Raw genomic sequence first — 14,747 nt, forward strand, 5'->3', positions numbered from 1 at the left:
GAAATGAGAATACTCTATTGGCTTAGTTGAAGCTACACTGCTTTCATCAAATTAAAGAGGTGATTTGTTAAGCTAATTTAATCATATGTCTATCGTCTAAATATCAGGTAAAAAACTTACTGTCAGACAGGTAGAAGAGTTTTCCCCACAGCCACTGCTGTACACGTGGTGTTGTTGGAATCTCAGGTTTACCTGGAATAAAACAGATTTTGGTGGTAATTACTGACCATACTTTATACACTTTATAAAACAATGTGGTGGGAATGACAGTAGATGTATATATACTATAACAAGAGGCCCAAGAGGCCTTGACGGTCACCTGAGTGCTGATACAGAAAGAGCGTTACAAAGTTGGTTCAAATCTGTAAAAAGTATTTACGAAATAGAATAAACTTTAAAGTTGAACCTTTGTATTAGAATTTTCATTTTTTGTTTTTAATTTTGAAAGTTAGTGTATTATGTTACCGAACCTTATGCTTAAAATTCCAATTTGCTTTGCCAACGTTAAACAACAAAACCAGACTAGAAGTCAGTCAGTGATTTTATAAATTTCACTTTTTAATCTATGAAGATTATTTGGTTCCATCAAATCTGTGAATTCAGAAGAAGATTTTTGAAATGGTCCCTGGGCCATGAAATTCACACGTTTTGTATAGGGCCTTAAGACCTTACAAGCTATGTAGAGTATTTGGTTCCATTGAATCTGTGAATTCAGAAGAAAGATTTTTGAAAAGTTAGCCAATTTGACCTCTTTTGGCATGGCCCCTCTGGCCCCTGGGAGTCGACAAGGACCAATATAGATATGATGTTAAAATGCTATCTCAAGCTAATAATTCTAACCCAGTTTGACTAATTTCCTATGAAAACAAAGTAAATAATGTTCATAAATGAGTATTTGTTATATAAACTATAGTAAATTTGACCCCCTCCCCAAGGGAAAATCTGAGATCCCAGGGCCATGAAATTTACAATTTTTGTAAAAGACCTTAAGACCTTCCAATCTATGAAGAGTTTCTGGTTCCATCAAATCTGTGAATTCAGAAGAAGATTTCTGAAGTTTTAGCCTATTTGACCCCTTTTGGCCCCACCCCTCTGGCCCCTAGGGGTCGGCCAGGACCAATATAGATATGATCGATTACAAGAGATCCCAGAGGGATCTTGGCGCCCACCAAAGAATGATCTATGTCTGACAATGGAAAGAGGGATCTTTTCCCTGCTTTTCAAACTTTTTTCAAACACAACTACATATAATATTTGAGACAGAATGCTATACATTGTAGTACTTTCTAAGAAATAGTGGTAACAAACTTCAACAATGAAATCCAAGCTGGCAGCTGTGCAGCCACCTTGATGACCTATCAGTTACAAAATGCAATATGCACTAAGGCCCTAGGGGAACCTACATATAAAATTTGAGAGAGAACCCTTTAGTACTTTTTTAGAAATAGCAATAACAAACTTTAACTATCAAAATTCAAGATGGCTGTCAGACGGCCATCTTGTTGATTGATTGGTCCCAAAACGCAATATGCATAACTAGGGCCCTAGGGGACCCTGTATATGGAATTTGCTTGAGATCCCTTCAATACTTTCTAAGAAATAGTGGTAAAAAACTTCCACTACCAAAATCCAAGATGGCCGCCTGCCTGGCGGCCATCTTGTTAACAAATCAGTATCAAAACACAATATGCACAACAAAGTCCCTAGGGGAACCTACATATGAAATTTGAGAAAGATACCTTCTGTACTTTCTCAGAAATGGCGGTAACAAAATTTAACTATCAAAATCCAAGATGGCCGCCTGGCAGCCATCTTCTTGACCTATCAGTCCCAAAATGCAACATGCACAACAAGGTCCCTAGGGGAACCTACATATGAAATTTGAGAAAGATCACTTCTGTACTTTTACTATCAAAATCCAAGATGGCCGCCTGGTAGCCATCTTGTTGACCGATCGGTCCCAAAATGCAATATGCACAACTAGGGCCCTAGGGGAACTTATTCATGAAATTTGAGAAAGATCCCTTTAGCACTTTCTGAGAAATAGCAGTAACAAACTTTAACTAACAAAATCCAAGATGGTCGCCTGGCAGCCATCTTGTTGACCGATTGGTCCCAAAATGCAATATGCACAACTAGGGTCCTAGGGGAACCTACATATGAAATTTGAGAAAGATCCCTTTAGTACTTTCTGAGAAATAGTGGTAACAATCTTTAACTAACAAAATCCAATATGGCCGCCTGTCTGCCATCTTGTTAACCGATCGGTCCCAAATTGCATTATGCACAACTAAGGCCCTAGGGGAACCTACATATGAAATTTGAGAATGATCCCTTCAGTACTTTCTGAGAAATAGCGGTAACAAACTTTAACTATCAAAATCCAAGATGGCCGCCTGTCGGCCATCTTGTTGACCGATTGGTCCCAAAATGCAAAATGCACAACTAGGGTCCTAGGGGAGCCTGCATATGAAATTTAAGAAAGATCCCTTAAGTACTTTTTGAGAAATAGCGGTAACAAGAATTGTGAACGGACGGACGGACGGACGGACGGACGACGGACCACGGACGAAAGGCGATTTGAATAGCTCACCATCTCATGATGGTGGGCTAAAAATGCCATCTCAGGCTAATAATTCTAACAAAGTTTGACTAATTTCCTATGAAAAATAAGCAAATAATGTTCATAAATGTGTTTTCACTATATAAACTATAGTAAACTTAACCCCCTCCCCAGGGGGAAACCGGAGACCCCAGGGTCATATAATTCACAATTTTTGTAGAGGGCCTTGAGACCTTTCTATCTATGAAGAATATTTGATTCTACCTCATCTCTGAGTGGAGAAGAAGATTTTTGAAATTTTAGTCAATTTTACCCCTTTTGGCCCCTTCCACAGCCCCCTGGAGGGTGGGGGTCACATAATTCACAATTTTGATTGGCCTTATGCCTTAGAATGTTTGTGCAAAATTTCATTGAAATTGCTTTGGCGGTTTTTGAGAAGAAGTCGTTAATGTAAATTGTTTACGAACACACGACGGACGACGCACGGCGACGGACAAAAGGCGATTGAGACTTCGTCTCAGGTGACCTAACAAATGTAAAGGACGGACAAAAGGCGATTGAGACTTCGTCTCAGGTGACCTAACAAATGTAAAGCTAACTGAACATATGACTATATCCTGTACAGGTCTGGTAGTTAAAAATGTTTTATGGATGGCTTAATGCTAATTTGTTAAACATCAAATGTCCTACAAAATGAAGAGCCCTATAAACACCTCTTTTAAATTGCTTGCTTAACAAATCATACTGCAACAAAAAGAATGAAAATTTTAACTTTTTTAACTAAGCATGAAAATTTGATCCATTGCAGCAATACAGAACAAACTCAGTACATTATTGTGTCCATGTAATATAGAAAACTTACCCATTGCAGTCATCCTGCTGACTCTCACTTGATGCTTGCCAATCTTGATAAACTTGTTTTTGTGAAGAAAGTTAAGACATTCTGCTTTAGTTTCCATTTCAACCACAGCCCAACTAGAAAATAAAACACCACAGATGAAGAACATTGTAAAAAAGTATATAATTACCGTAAAACATGGTATGACGAATCTCTGGGGACCAAAATAATCACTTATAAGCATAATTTGTTTACCACGTTATCCGCCCGATATCTAGTGATTTCACCCGTGTAATATTTTTGCATATGTCACCAGTGTAATATGACCTGGAGCGATTTTCATTGGCTGGAAATTCATTGTGACTTCAGACAGAAACAATAAAATGACATCAGGATTACGAGGACGGCGGGACAAAATGGCGGCATTTGCTGGATTTTAAGAATACATTTTGACTAGACATTTTTTGTTATGTAGGTATTTGTAGTTATGTGATAAAAAGCATCTTAAATTTGTGATAATTTCACATGAGATTTTATGAAACTCGTCTCGAAGTTTTAATTTTTGCTCGCCAAAGCTCGCAAAAATAAAAATTTCTTAAAATTTGTTTCATAAAATCTCACATGAAATGAACACTCATGTAAGATCCTATATATACAAAGATTACAAACATCTCACGGGAACATGGAATAAAGAAGAATTCGAAGTTATAACCATGAATTTGTTGCAAGTGTTTTCATTATAAACGTGTTAAACAGTACAATTAATCTAAGTGATTTAAATTAAGGTTTCAGATATCTTTTAATATCAGTGTTGCATTTTCAAAAATAAAATTCTTATTGTATGTATGAGTGTAAATAAATGCACATATTTCTAAGAGATGCACATGCTTGTTTTAAAAACAACCTGGCAAATCAACATCATGATGGTGAACAGATCTCTCAAAAAATATGGTGCAAAAATCTACCTATTTTTAAATCATTCAACCAGCAGGCATGATGATATAAACTGTTACCAGATTGGACATACAGTTGATATGAAGCCCATCAAGAAGGAAAATAAATAGAATGCCATCTGTTATGGCACCAAGAATATTTATCTTTTTGACGGATGGGCTTCATATCAACTGTATGTCCAATCTGGAAACAGTTTATCAAATTCAAAACTGTACACGTATATCTGTTGAATTTTCCGCTTGCGCTAGTGTTGATGCCACCAAGTTCAATTAAAAGGAACAGCCATAGCATCAGCTTCTGAATATTGTTCAACACAAAACGATATGAAACAAGCGAACAAATGAAAAGTATGCGATCATATTTTTCAATACATGCTTTTTTGTCAACACGATAATACTATTGGATTTCAAAGACCGCACAACTTTAAAACCACTTTTTAAAATCATTTGGTCGTTATGTATAGGCTCAAGTATACATTGTCTGTGACGTGGCAGAAATGTTAAATATTCAAACGCTTGACCATATTGGAGTTCATAGCCTGATATTGCCCATCTGGTTTAATATAGATCAAACGGGAAACTGAAATTAGAATAGAAATATAGGGCAATATACAGTTCCTGTCTGCTAAAAGACAGAAAAAAGATCTGTTTCAAGGAGATTTGGGAACATGAAAATATCAATGTGACTGTTAATCTATATAGGAAAGGTATGTTGCTCTCTCAGAGCCAGGTGACATAATGATGATATATTACTTTCTTTGGACATTAGGGGCAGATAATAATGAAGACATTGTTTGTGTCTGGCATGATGATTACCAGCTATGTACTGTTTATATTTTGTTGGCTATACCACATTACTACAATACCTTATATTGCTAAGAATGAGTAGCAGTGCAATAAGAAGAAGGTAATTTGTTACAACCAATATTCAAAAAATACATGGTTGATGCAAATGACATTAATATGAAGGGATTAGCAGCTCACTTCAAAATGAACATTTTCTCTCCAGCAATGTTGTTGCCAAGTAATGAATGAGTTTTATGCAAATGAAGCTTTTTTTGTTCTTAAACACACTTATACACATGTGAACTTTTTCCATGGAGAATGGTACATGGACAATGAATCAAACATACATTTTGCTTTGGCAGATATTGAGTATTTTTGTTTTGTGAAAAATGTTTTTTTCCCCCACTTTGCAAGGCTCAAGAGTGGCACCTGTTTTGGTATCAATTCACCACTGGTGACCACGCAGTTATTGGCCTGTATGGTACCTCAAAGGCAATATATAACCAGAGAAAATTTGCCAGGCTTCAGTTCCCAATCACATGAGTTTTCCTAGTCCTGGATACAGTTTCTACCGAATTGCTTTTATAAAGGTGTGCAAATTTACATTTTGAGTCTTTTCCAACGATTGTGGTATCTATCCATACTTCATAATTAAGTTACAGAGAGACTTTTTTAAATGCTCTTGAATCATACAAAACTATAAACTATTTGCCAAGTACTTTGTGTATTGAGATATATTTTTCTTACATTGAATATCTTGTATGTTAAAACTTTACTTTCTGCTTCATTGCATATAAACGCACATGGTTTCATTTTGATGATAAATTGTCAATGACTTGGAGTTGTTACCAGTTATATCAGCCTTATAAAGGCGAAGTTGGCTATTATAACAAAAGGACTAGCAAGTCCCAATGTCTATCTGGTCATCTACAGAGTTCAAATTCACTACATGAATTCATTTCTCTGAATGGGATGACTGTTTTAGACACAACTGCAGTCTTTTTTTTTACCTTTGCTACACCTCACCTGTGTTGTCTTTTCCCCAAACAGCCCGACTAGTTTTCCTAGTACCCCACAGTACTTACTTACCCCACAACTTTGCCCCCAGGCTTGCGGGCTACACAAGCTCTGACCATATTAGGTACGTATTCCTTCAGAGATAAATCTGTGGTATCTTCTGGTAAATTCTTCAGGAACAAAGACCTGTCCCTGGGATGGTTCTCTGTAAACAACACGCAAAGCTGAAAATCAAGTCTTCATCAAGATATATACTGAAAAACATTGACATTGATTCTCATGTCTTCGTTCCGAGATATATAAACATCCACACAGGAACTGTTTATTCTCTTGTATCCAGTCTATCAGTGAATCACTGAGTCAATGACATGGAGTATTCAATGAAGTAGTTTTTTGCATACAGAAATGAACAAAGCATAATGGAACCTCTAATAGTGATATTCAGGGTTACTGAAAATATCCATTTCTGTTGATCAACATGAAGTAGTACTTTCGCTTGATCTCAAAGCCATATTTAAGATGGGAAATAAATCAATATTAGGAAAGATAAGCCTTTTAATATGTTTTCATGTTCAGACATGCATCATATCTCAATCAAAATGATTATTGAGCATCACATCAATTAATTATACATGTATACAAAATGTTCACAACAGTTTGTGTCAAAAGACAATTATTAGACATAAACAAATTCTTGGGATTTTTTTTTCCTCAGAAAATCGAGTCTTTCCGGATTACATTACGACTGAACCAACAACTATTTGTAGTTCTTAATTTTTATCATTTTTCTCATCCTTTTCTCCCGATTCAATTGAATCCTCTGAAGTTTTATTTCAAAATGTTTCCAACAGCCTGAGAAGTATTTGGATTAACATATTTTGTCGGACACATTTTGGTGCACAATATAGGTACAATAAGTTTCTCAATTTGAGGCATTTTCAATCCAGTTTTTCTTCAAGATGACAGGAATGAAGTCAAATAGTCAACCTGATTTTGACCATGTTTGTATACTAGGATGATTCAATGTAATTTTCACGATTATGGCATTTCTCCAATACATACTCTTCTTTGACTTTAAGAACAGCAGTGATAATTTTTGAAATCAGTTCCAACTGATTTCTATTTCTGTTATTTGATGTCTTTGATTTCCAGGTATTCTGCTATCTATATATACATGCGTTATGCATGCGTTATGCATACACATGTAGCAGTTTTTTTTGTTTAAGCTTCCTTTAAAATTACCCATTCACTCCAAAAGCTTCATTATGCAAACATAAAGTTGAACGATGATTTCTTCAGCAATTTCTGTCATATCGTGGTAATTTGATTTTGATGAAACCAGAACCATGCACATTCTGTCATCTTTTACATTGACAACATATCCCGAAGTCAAAAGTGTTGTTCCAACCAATGATGTTCCAGCATTCGTAGGATTGAAATGACAAATTTCCTCTTCATATAACTGATGCAGAAACCATTGCACAATTGCTTACACTGTAGATCAGAATGTGAAACATTCTTTTTGAGTCACACCAGGAAATTTGGACATACTAGTTGTCCTACAAACTTGATATGCCAGCTTCAAGCATAACGAGAACACTCCATCTTCCTTATTGTCAATTTAAATCTGATGTAGTTACCGGGAATGTTGTACAAGTGCTTGACTGTCACTCTGCTTCCATTGATCTGCCTACCAACCAACTGGCCAAGAAAATGTTTGGCAAAGTCTAGCCCTGCTGTGCCTTATTCCAGATATGTATTGTATTTTAGTTGTATGTCATTTGGATTGGAACTATTTGCAGTAATATACCTTCTGTAGTCTTCTGGATTAAGGATACAAATTACTATCTAGCAATAACACAATATATTAAGAATGCATTAATAAATTTACAGAACTTTTAATTAAATTAACAATTATAATTATATGAATTTTGATCTACCATATTTAGTAATTTCATATAAATAAGAAGACCATTTGGATTAATTTATATAGAAAAGTCTTCCCTTTTGGCTTGTCCACCTTTTAAAGTTTAATATCTTACCTTGTATGCCCATTCTTTTGCTTAAAGTTTAATATCTTACCTTGTAAGCCCATTCTTCTGCAGAAATCATCTTAAAAGAGACAAAAAAGTATTATCAATATGCTTTTTTATCTGGAATTGTATTATTAAATAAAATATGTTGCGTTATAATGGTATACTTGTGTTTTCATGTCTTCATGACTTTTTCATAATGATTTAATTTTACAATTTAATTCATGATTAATTTTTGTTTGTTTAAACTATCTGATAAGAATTTTTAGACTTACTTGTTTTCTTCAAAAGATGTTCTGAGCATTCATTTATCTTTATTCCCAGCATCCTCATGTTCGCCAGACTTTTGATAAGGCTCTCATACCTTGCTTCACTTGAGGCATCAATAGCAACTTTCATTTTGCTGTCATAAAAACAAATTTATTGTTAAAAAGAAATAATTGTGTGCACAGTTATATCATATCATGTTTGGTAATGATGGTATGTATAGGAGATTTCAGAAAAGATGGCGATGACGTCACACAAAGGTACATCCGGGCGCTCAAAGGTACAACTCCGTATATCTGTACACATAAACATGTGGGAACACAGCCGCTTGAGATGTTTGTTTACATTTTATTGTAATAAATAGTACGGCAATCCGAGAACCATTGCGTTATTTTAATTTTTAAAAGTGTAAATAATAATATTTAACAATATTATATAAATATAAACATCTGGCATTCATATATTTTACTCTGTTTATACTCCATTTTCGACCGCCACGAGAAAAAAACAAGGTCGCCATTAGACCTACGTATAAACATTGACAGAATATTAAAAATATCAGCTTGAAATTATAAATTTAATTCCAAGTTTCCCGAAATATCATACTGACATTTTAATAAGCGATTACTGTTGTCTAAGTCTTACTTGGTAAACACCTTACGATGTGTGATTATGACCAAACTAAAATTTACCCCAAGCGCACGGCAGCCATTACGTACAGTACTGCCGAGATCCCGAATTTCGTCATTTTTCAGAGTCACAAAATTACGTATTTTGGATAACTTTTTCGTCAGAAATTTTGGAATTTAGTTAATGACATACAAATGAGTCAGTTTATAGTTACTTTTTATAATATTTTAAAACAAAACTTCCGAGTAATTTAGGATTCTCGAAGCCGTGCGCAATGTGTCCTGGTCGGCATTTACAGTACTACGATCTAGCTATATTGTAGTCTATCTAACATGTATTCAAATTATTTAAAAGTAACATCACTTCAATGTGGGACTTCACATAGCAGCCCATGGAATAAAAGTGACCAAAAATTTAAAAAAAAACTCTCTACAGCATGAAATTGAACGATTTCACCATTTTATTTTTTCGAGATATCGGCAGCCATACTGTACATGTACGTGCACGTACATGTACATATAGATCTGCATTTACGTGTAACACAGTGGCTTATACCATTCCTTTAAAACAAGATATACATGGAAAATAACGAAATATATATATTTTACAAGTACTTATTGAGATATGTGTTGGTAATTACGTATTAATATTATTAATTTCCCAACTATGGGCTGTGGCCCGAGGTGATCTACCAGCGAAGCCATGCACGAGCGGCCGTGGTCTGGCCAGGTGGTTCACATTCGTTATATTTATATTAAATAGTATTGTGAACAGCTTTTTCATGTATAACAGAAACAAAATACATTGAAATCAGTTATCCATTCATAACTTTTTTCACTACATGGATTTCTACGTGTGAACAAAAAACGGGTACTTGTGACGGCCCGGCACCGCTTCGCAAGCTGGCTTCAACACTAAATCTACAGATATATTTAGCAATAAACAATTGTAAATATAAAAATATAAATGTCTGTCAACCTCTGAAACAATCAGAAAACATTCTAAAATCAGAATTTGCAAGTATGAAAGTGTATACTTTTGTCAACGTATCGATTGTGTAGCAGGGATGTACGTATCTGTTATTGTTTTTATTAGTCGCCATACTGTGTTTGTACCTTTGAGGACCCGGATGTAAACTTTCTGTGACGTCACGCCATCTTTTCTGAAATCTCCTATAGTGTCATATCTACAATCATGTTTCTTTTTCTTGTAAGTTTGCGCAGTTCAGATTTATGGAATATTACTGGGTAACTGTAAATTTCCAATGAGAATGATGTAATTCATCTGTATTTTACTTGTGAAATATATATTTTAAAACTTGCTATTTATCAAATATTGAGGTGTTATCAAACGTTTTGCAGATAACAGTATTACTATATTTGCCGTTATAATAATAATTGTAACAGCCAATATGGTACTTACCCTAGGGCACGCGTCCCACCATCATCTTCAAAATCAATGTGGATTTCCTTTGCTTTACACAGGCACAGGAAAAAGTCATCTGCCTTAAAGTTTCTCACCTCGACATCACTCATAGTGATAACTAATCATGGTAAAAACAAAAATTAGGTAAGCGGGTTATCCTGGTACATATAGCATTCAATCATTAATTTAATCATTTTAACAACATTTGTCAAAAAAGTTGCATTAAATCTACTTAAAGGGACAATTCAGTGAGGCTGATTCTGTTACATAACCACAAAGCAAAGTATGACATAAATGTATTGTTCTACGTTACTTATGAAACATATAACAAGAAATATTGACAAATTTCACGATGTTGTTAACTATTTTGATTGATACTGTTGAAATTCCAAATCGTTGATCAACACGATTAAGCAGGTACAACATGTACACTGTACTCATATACCTGAGCCAAAGTCACGCATGGTAAACAAATACATAGCCACTGAGGAGTTGATGAAATTATTTTTAGACAAGAACATGCATCTAATAAGGTAAAAACACTACTGTAAGAGTGATTTGAGTAGTTCTTGACAAAAAATTCTTTCCTACACTGGTAAGGGACAGGGTTTGGCATACAAGACATCTGACCACTATATATAATGATGGACAGTAAGCGAGTTTGAACATTTCATATACATTTCACTACAGTGGGCTTTTCTGCAATATCACATTAAAACCAACTAATCCTATTTCTATTAGAACTAGTTTGTTTCCGATATATGTGCAAATTTAAATGTACTCTTAGACTGAATTCTACATTTAAATGTCACAAATGGTCTGATAGAAGCAGGTATGCAGGGGCCTAGAACAAAGTCATACACATACCCGACCTACTGTACCTTTCGATGGACAACATTATCTGTCAAAAAGTCTTTTGAGCTACAATATTGCTGCATAGCAGGGACCATATTACATTAACATTATTACACATGTGCATTAGCTTTTACTGAATATCAGCAATTTCTAAACTGATTGTATAAAACCTCATTTTTAAGATGAACTACCTTAAACTGAAACATAAATGTATGTCCAGCTATATACATGTATATATATATATCAATATTCATTATAAAGAAATTTATTAATGCCTCATTATATAGCCAGAGTGATCAATATGGGGAAGGGGACATTCAAGGTACCAAAAACCACTTTAGCTGAGCTATTGTTACCTAGGTTATTCCATTCCTTGGTCATGGCTTCATGGTCAGCCTTTCTCCTAGCTTCAGCTCTGGCCCTGGCTTCAGCTCTTGCTTTAGCCGCAGCCTCTGCCTCAGCTTTAGCTTTTGCTCTTGCAGCTTCCCTTTTTTCTTTATCACTCTTCGACTTATTAGCATCCTTTTTCTCCTTTGTGTCTGCTTTATCCTCTCCCTCCTTTTCATCAGTTCCTTCCTTTTTAACATCAGAACTCTCTTTTTTGTCTTCATCTTCACCTTTTCCCTCAGTTTTAGCATCATCATCCTTTTTCTTATTGCCTTCAGCATCTTTTTCAGTAGTATTTTCTTCTGTTTTTGTTTTCACATCACTCTTATCTTTAGAAGAGTCAGCATCTTTAGAATCAATATTAGAGCTTGCCTTTTCTTTCTTTGTATCTTCATTTTCTGGGGTGAAAATCAAAGGCATACTACTTTTCATAATGATTTAATTTTGTGTTACAAATCTATCTATACTAGAAACATTTTTCACCCGATGGTCTATTGGCTAGTTAATAGTTTCTGGAAAACTTTCATTTCAAGAGTTACAAAACAGATATCAAATAGAACAAAATATTAAACATCATATAATTGAATAATTGTGAATCTTGAAGAATTTAAATCATTTCAAAGATTGAAAACAATTATTACATTTTCAGGCCAAAAACCTTCATGTATAATATCAATAAACTTTTACCATCAGTTTGTTTTTCTGATAAAGTTGAATCGTCTTTCTGGTCACCTTCGGCAGTTCCTTCTGTTTCCTCTTGTAAATGTTCCTCTCCCTCCATGAATTCGTCCTCATAACTGGCTTCCAGATCTTCTTCTAAGTCACCTTCCTCTCCTTCATACTTAGGACCAGTAGGCATATCACTATCTTCTATCTGAAGGTCGTGATCCATCTCTCTACCATCATCTTCTCCCTCATGTTCAGATCCAGATGCTTCATCCACAACATCCCAATTATCAGTCATAAACATCTCTACACCATCTTCATCCTCCATTTCTTCACCATGTTCCTCATCACCCTCCTCCATTTCTTCCACATTTTCATCGCCCATTTCTTCTGCCTGTTCTTCTCCTACCTCCTCTTTGGCTTCTTTATGTTCACTAGATTCTTCGTGTTCACCAGTTGTTTCCTGCTCAACCTGATCTGCTTTGGTGGATTCTTCACCTGCATTTTCTGCTGGGGTTGACATTCTTTAAACGAATGCTTATTCTGAAATAATCAATACATCAAATATTTATATCTTGTATATCAGTGTCTGCCTTATTTAAAGGGCCACTACCTTTCCGAAACGGCTTTTAAAGAGACAATTCACTCAGGCTAATTTTTTTTACATAACCAAGAAGCAAAATATAGCATAAATGTATTGTTCTACATTTCTTATGAAACATTTAACGTAAAACATTGACCAATTCCATGACATTGTTAAGTATTTTAATTAATATCGCTGAAATATCAAATCGTTGATCAATACGATTAAGCAGGTACAATATGGACGCTGTACCCATACCGAGCCAAAGTCACGCACGTTAAACAAATGAACTGCATAACCACTGAGGAGGTGATAAAATGGTTTTTTTAGGCAAGACAATTCACCTAATAAGGTAAACACACAACTGTCAGAGCGATTTGAGCACTTCTGGACAAAAGTTGCATTACTCTACGAGCAAGGGACAGGGTTCGGCATACAAGAATTTCGACCTCAGCGTGTAATGGCGGATAGCGAGCGAGTTTGAACATTTCACACACAAGTCACCACCATGGGCTTTTCAGGCATATCACAGTAAAACCGACTGATATAATTTCCATTAGAACTGGGTTTTTTCCGATATATGTACAAATTTTAATGTTCTCTTAGACTGAATTGTCCCTTTAATTTTTAAAATAGGAATGTAAAACGAGATCAATAATTTTGTAGAGTCGCAGAAGTTATTAACTATACGTTTACTAGCACACTTATCATCACCTTCAGAACTGTTTAATTAGAATAAATAAAATGTTAATTTTCATAACGCGGGTCGTTTTATGTTTCCCGCCGTCGTCCTAAATGCCGCGCGGTAGTTGACTATCACTGCGCCAGACGGCAAAACAGCGAAATGAATCTCCACTGTAATCGTACATTAGACAGGAAATCTTGCATTTGTTTGGTGTTGTAACCTCATCTTAAGCCATTGATATATATTTTCCTTTGTTATTAATGTTTTTAAGAAACCTTTAAATTTTGCTCCGGAAAGGTAGTGGGCCTTTAAGCTTTAATTCTCTTTTTGGTATCCTTAAGATTTATTCACATTTTCTGAATTTTTCCCAAAGGTTACTGTAATTCTACTTGTATATATATATATGCAGTCTATCACCTACAGTGCCATTTTTATAATACTGTAGTGCATGAGGATGGATGGATGGTTGTTAAAACCTTGTCAGTAGTGGCATACAGTTGCAGTTTGGGTTTATTTGATATTTATGTTTTTTCCAATGTCTGTTCAATATATATGCGTCTAGCCTATATCAAGTATTAGTCCAATACCTTACAAATTTAAATATAAATAATTTGTGATAAAATGTTTAAAACCCGTGTTTTCATTTCACAGAGTCTTGCATTTTGGTAATCAAATGATTACTCAAATGCAGGACCGGGACTGGCGGGAGTGTGCCCAACCTGACATTACATTGTGTACTACTAAGAAGTAAGTTAGCCCATCTCTGAAATAAACACGCTTAGCATGTTATTTAATACATATAGATATGGAGGATGAAATTTGATGTTAAAATATTACTGCAAAATAACGAAATTTAAATAACAACGTGAGTATTTTACCTTCTGAAAATGCAACCACAAGCAGGTTTAACGGAAAGTTACCTCCTCTTTGTTAACAATAGAGGTCGCTTTTAAAAGAATCATTTTTGTTTTAATCCAATTTAATGTAACAAAAAATAAAGTCATTATTTTCTTTTAAAAGTTTATTTAAGGCATCATTTTCAACAACAAAAATAACTAA

The 14,747-nt window shown here is 34.9% G+C and overlaps 1 protein-coding gene across 2 annotated transcripts in view; it reads right to left on the minus strand.

The window, feature by feature from the left end:
* Positions 1–14,628, minus strand: part of LOC138322902 (uncharacterized) — a 30,815-nt gene extending 16,187 nt beyond the window's left edge. The window contains exons 1-10 of one of the 2 annotated variants that reach the window (XM_069267116.1): positions 14,567–14,628; positions 12,874–12,963; positions 12,442–12,822; positions 11,724–12,152; positions 10,510–10,630; positions 8,466–8,593; positions 8,240–8,269; positions 6,230–6,362; positions 3,426–3,538; positions 121–192 (exon numbers count right to left, since the gene is read on the minus strand). In XM_069267116.1, coding sequence (XP_069123217.1) covers positions 121–192; positions 3,426–3,538; positions 6,230–6,362; positions 8,240–8,269; positions 8,466–8,593; positions 10,510–10,630; positions 11,724–12,152; positions 12,442–12,822; positions 12,874–12,943 — 1,477 coding nt within the window. In that variant the 5' untranslated portion in view covers positions 12,944–12,963; positions 14,567–14,628. Of the gene's footprint in view, positions 1–120; positions 193–3,425; positions 3,539–6,229; positions 6,363–8,239; positions 8,270–8,465; positions 8,594–10,509; positions 10,631–11,723; positions 12,153–12,441; positions 12,964–14,566 lie in introns of both variants that reach the window. The other variant, XM_069267115.1, reaches the window with a different exon arrangement.
* Positions 14,629–14,747: the final 119 nt, after the last annotated feature.

Source organism: Argopecten irradians, chromosome 5 (assembly GCF_041381155.1).
Source record: "Argopecten irradians isolate NY chromosome 5, Ai_NY, whole genome shotgun sequence".
Classification (NCBI taxonomy): Eukaryota; Metazoa; Mollusca; class Bivalvia; order Pectinida; family Pectinidae; genus Argopecten; species Argopecten irradians.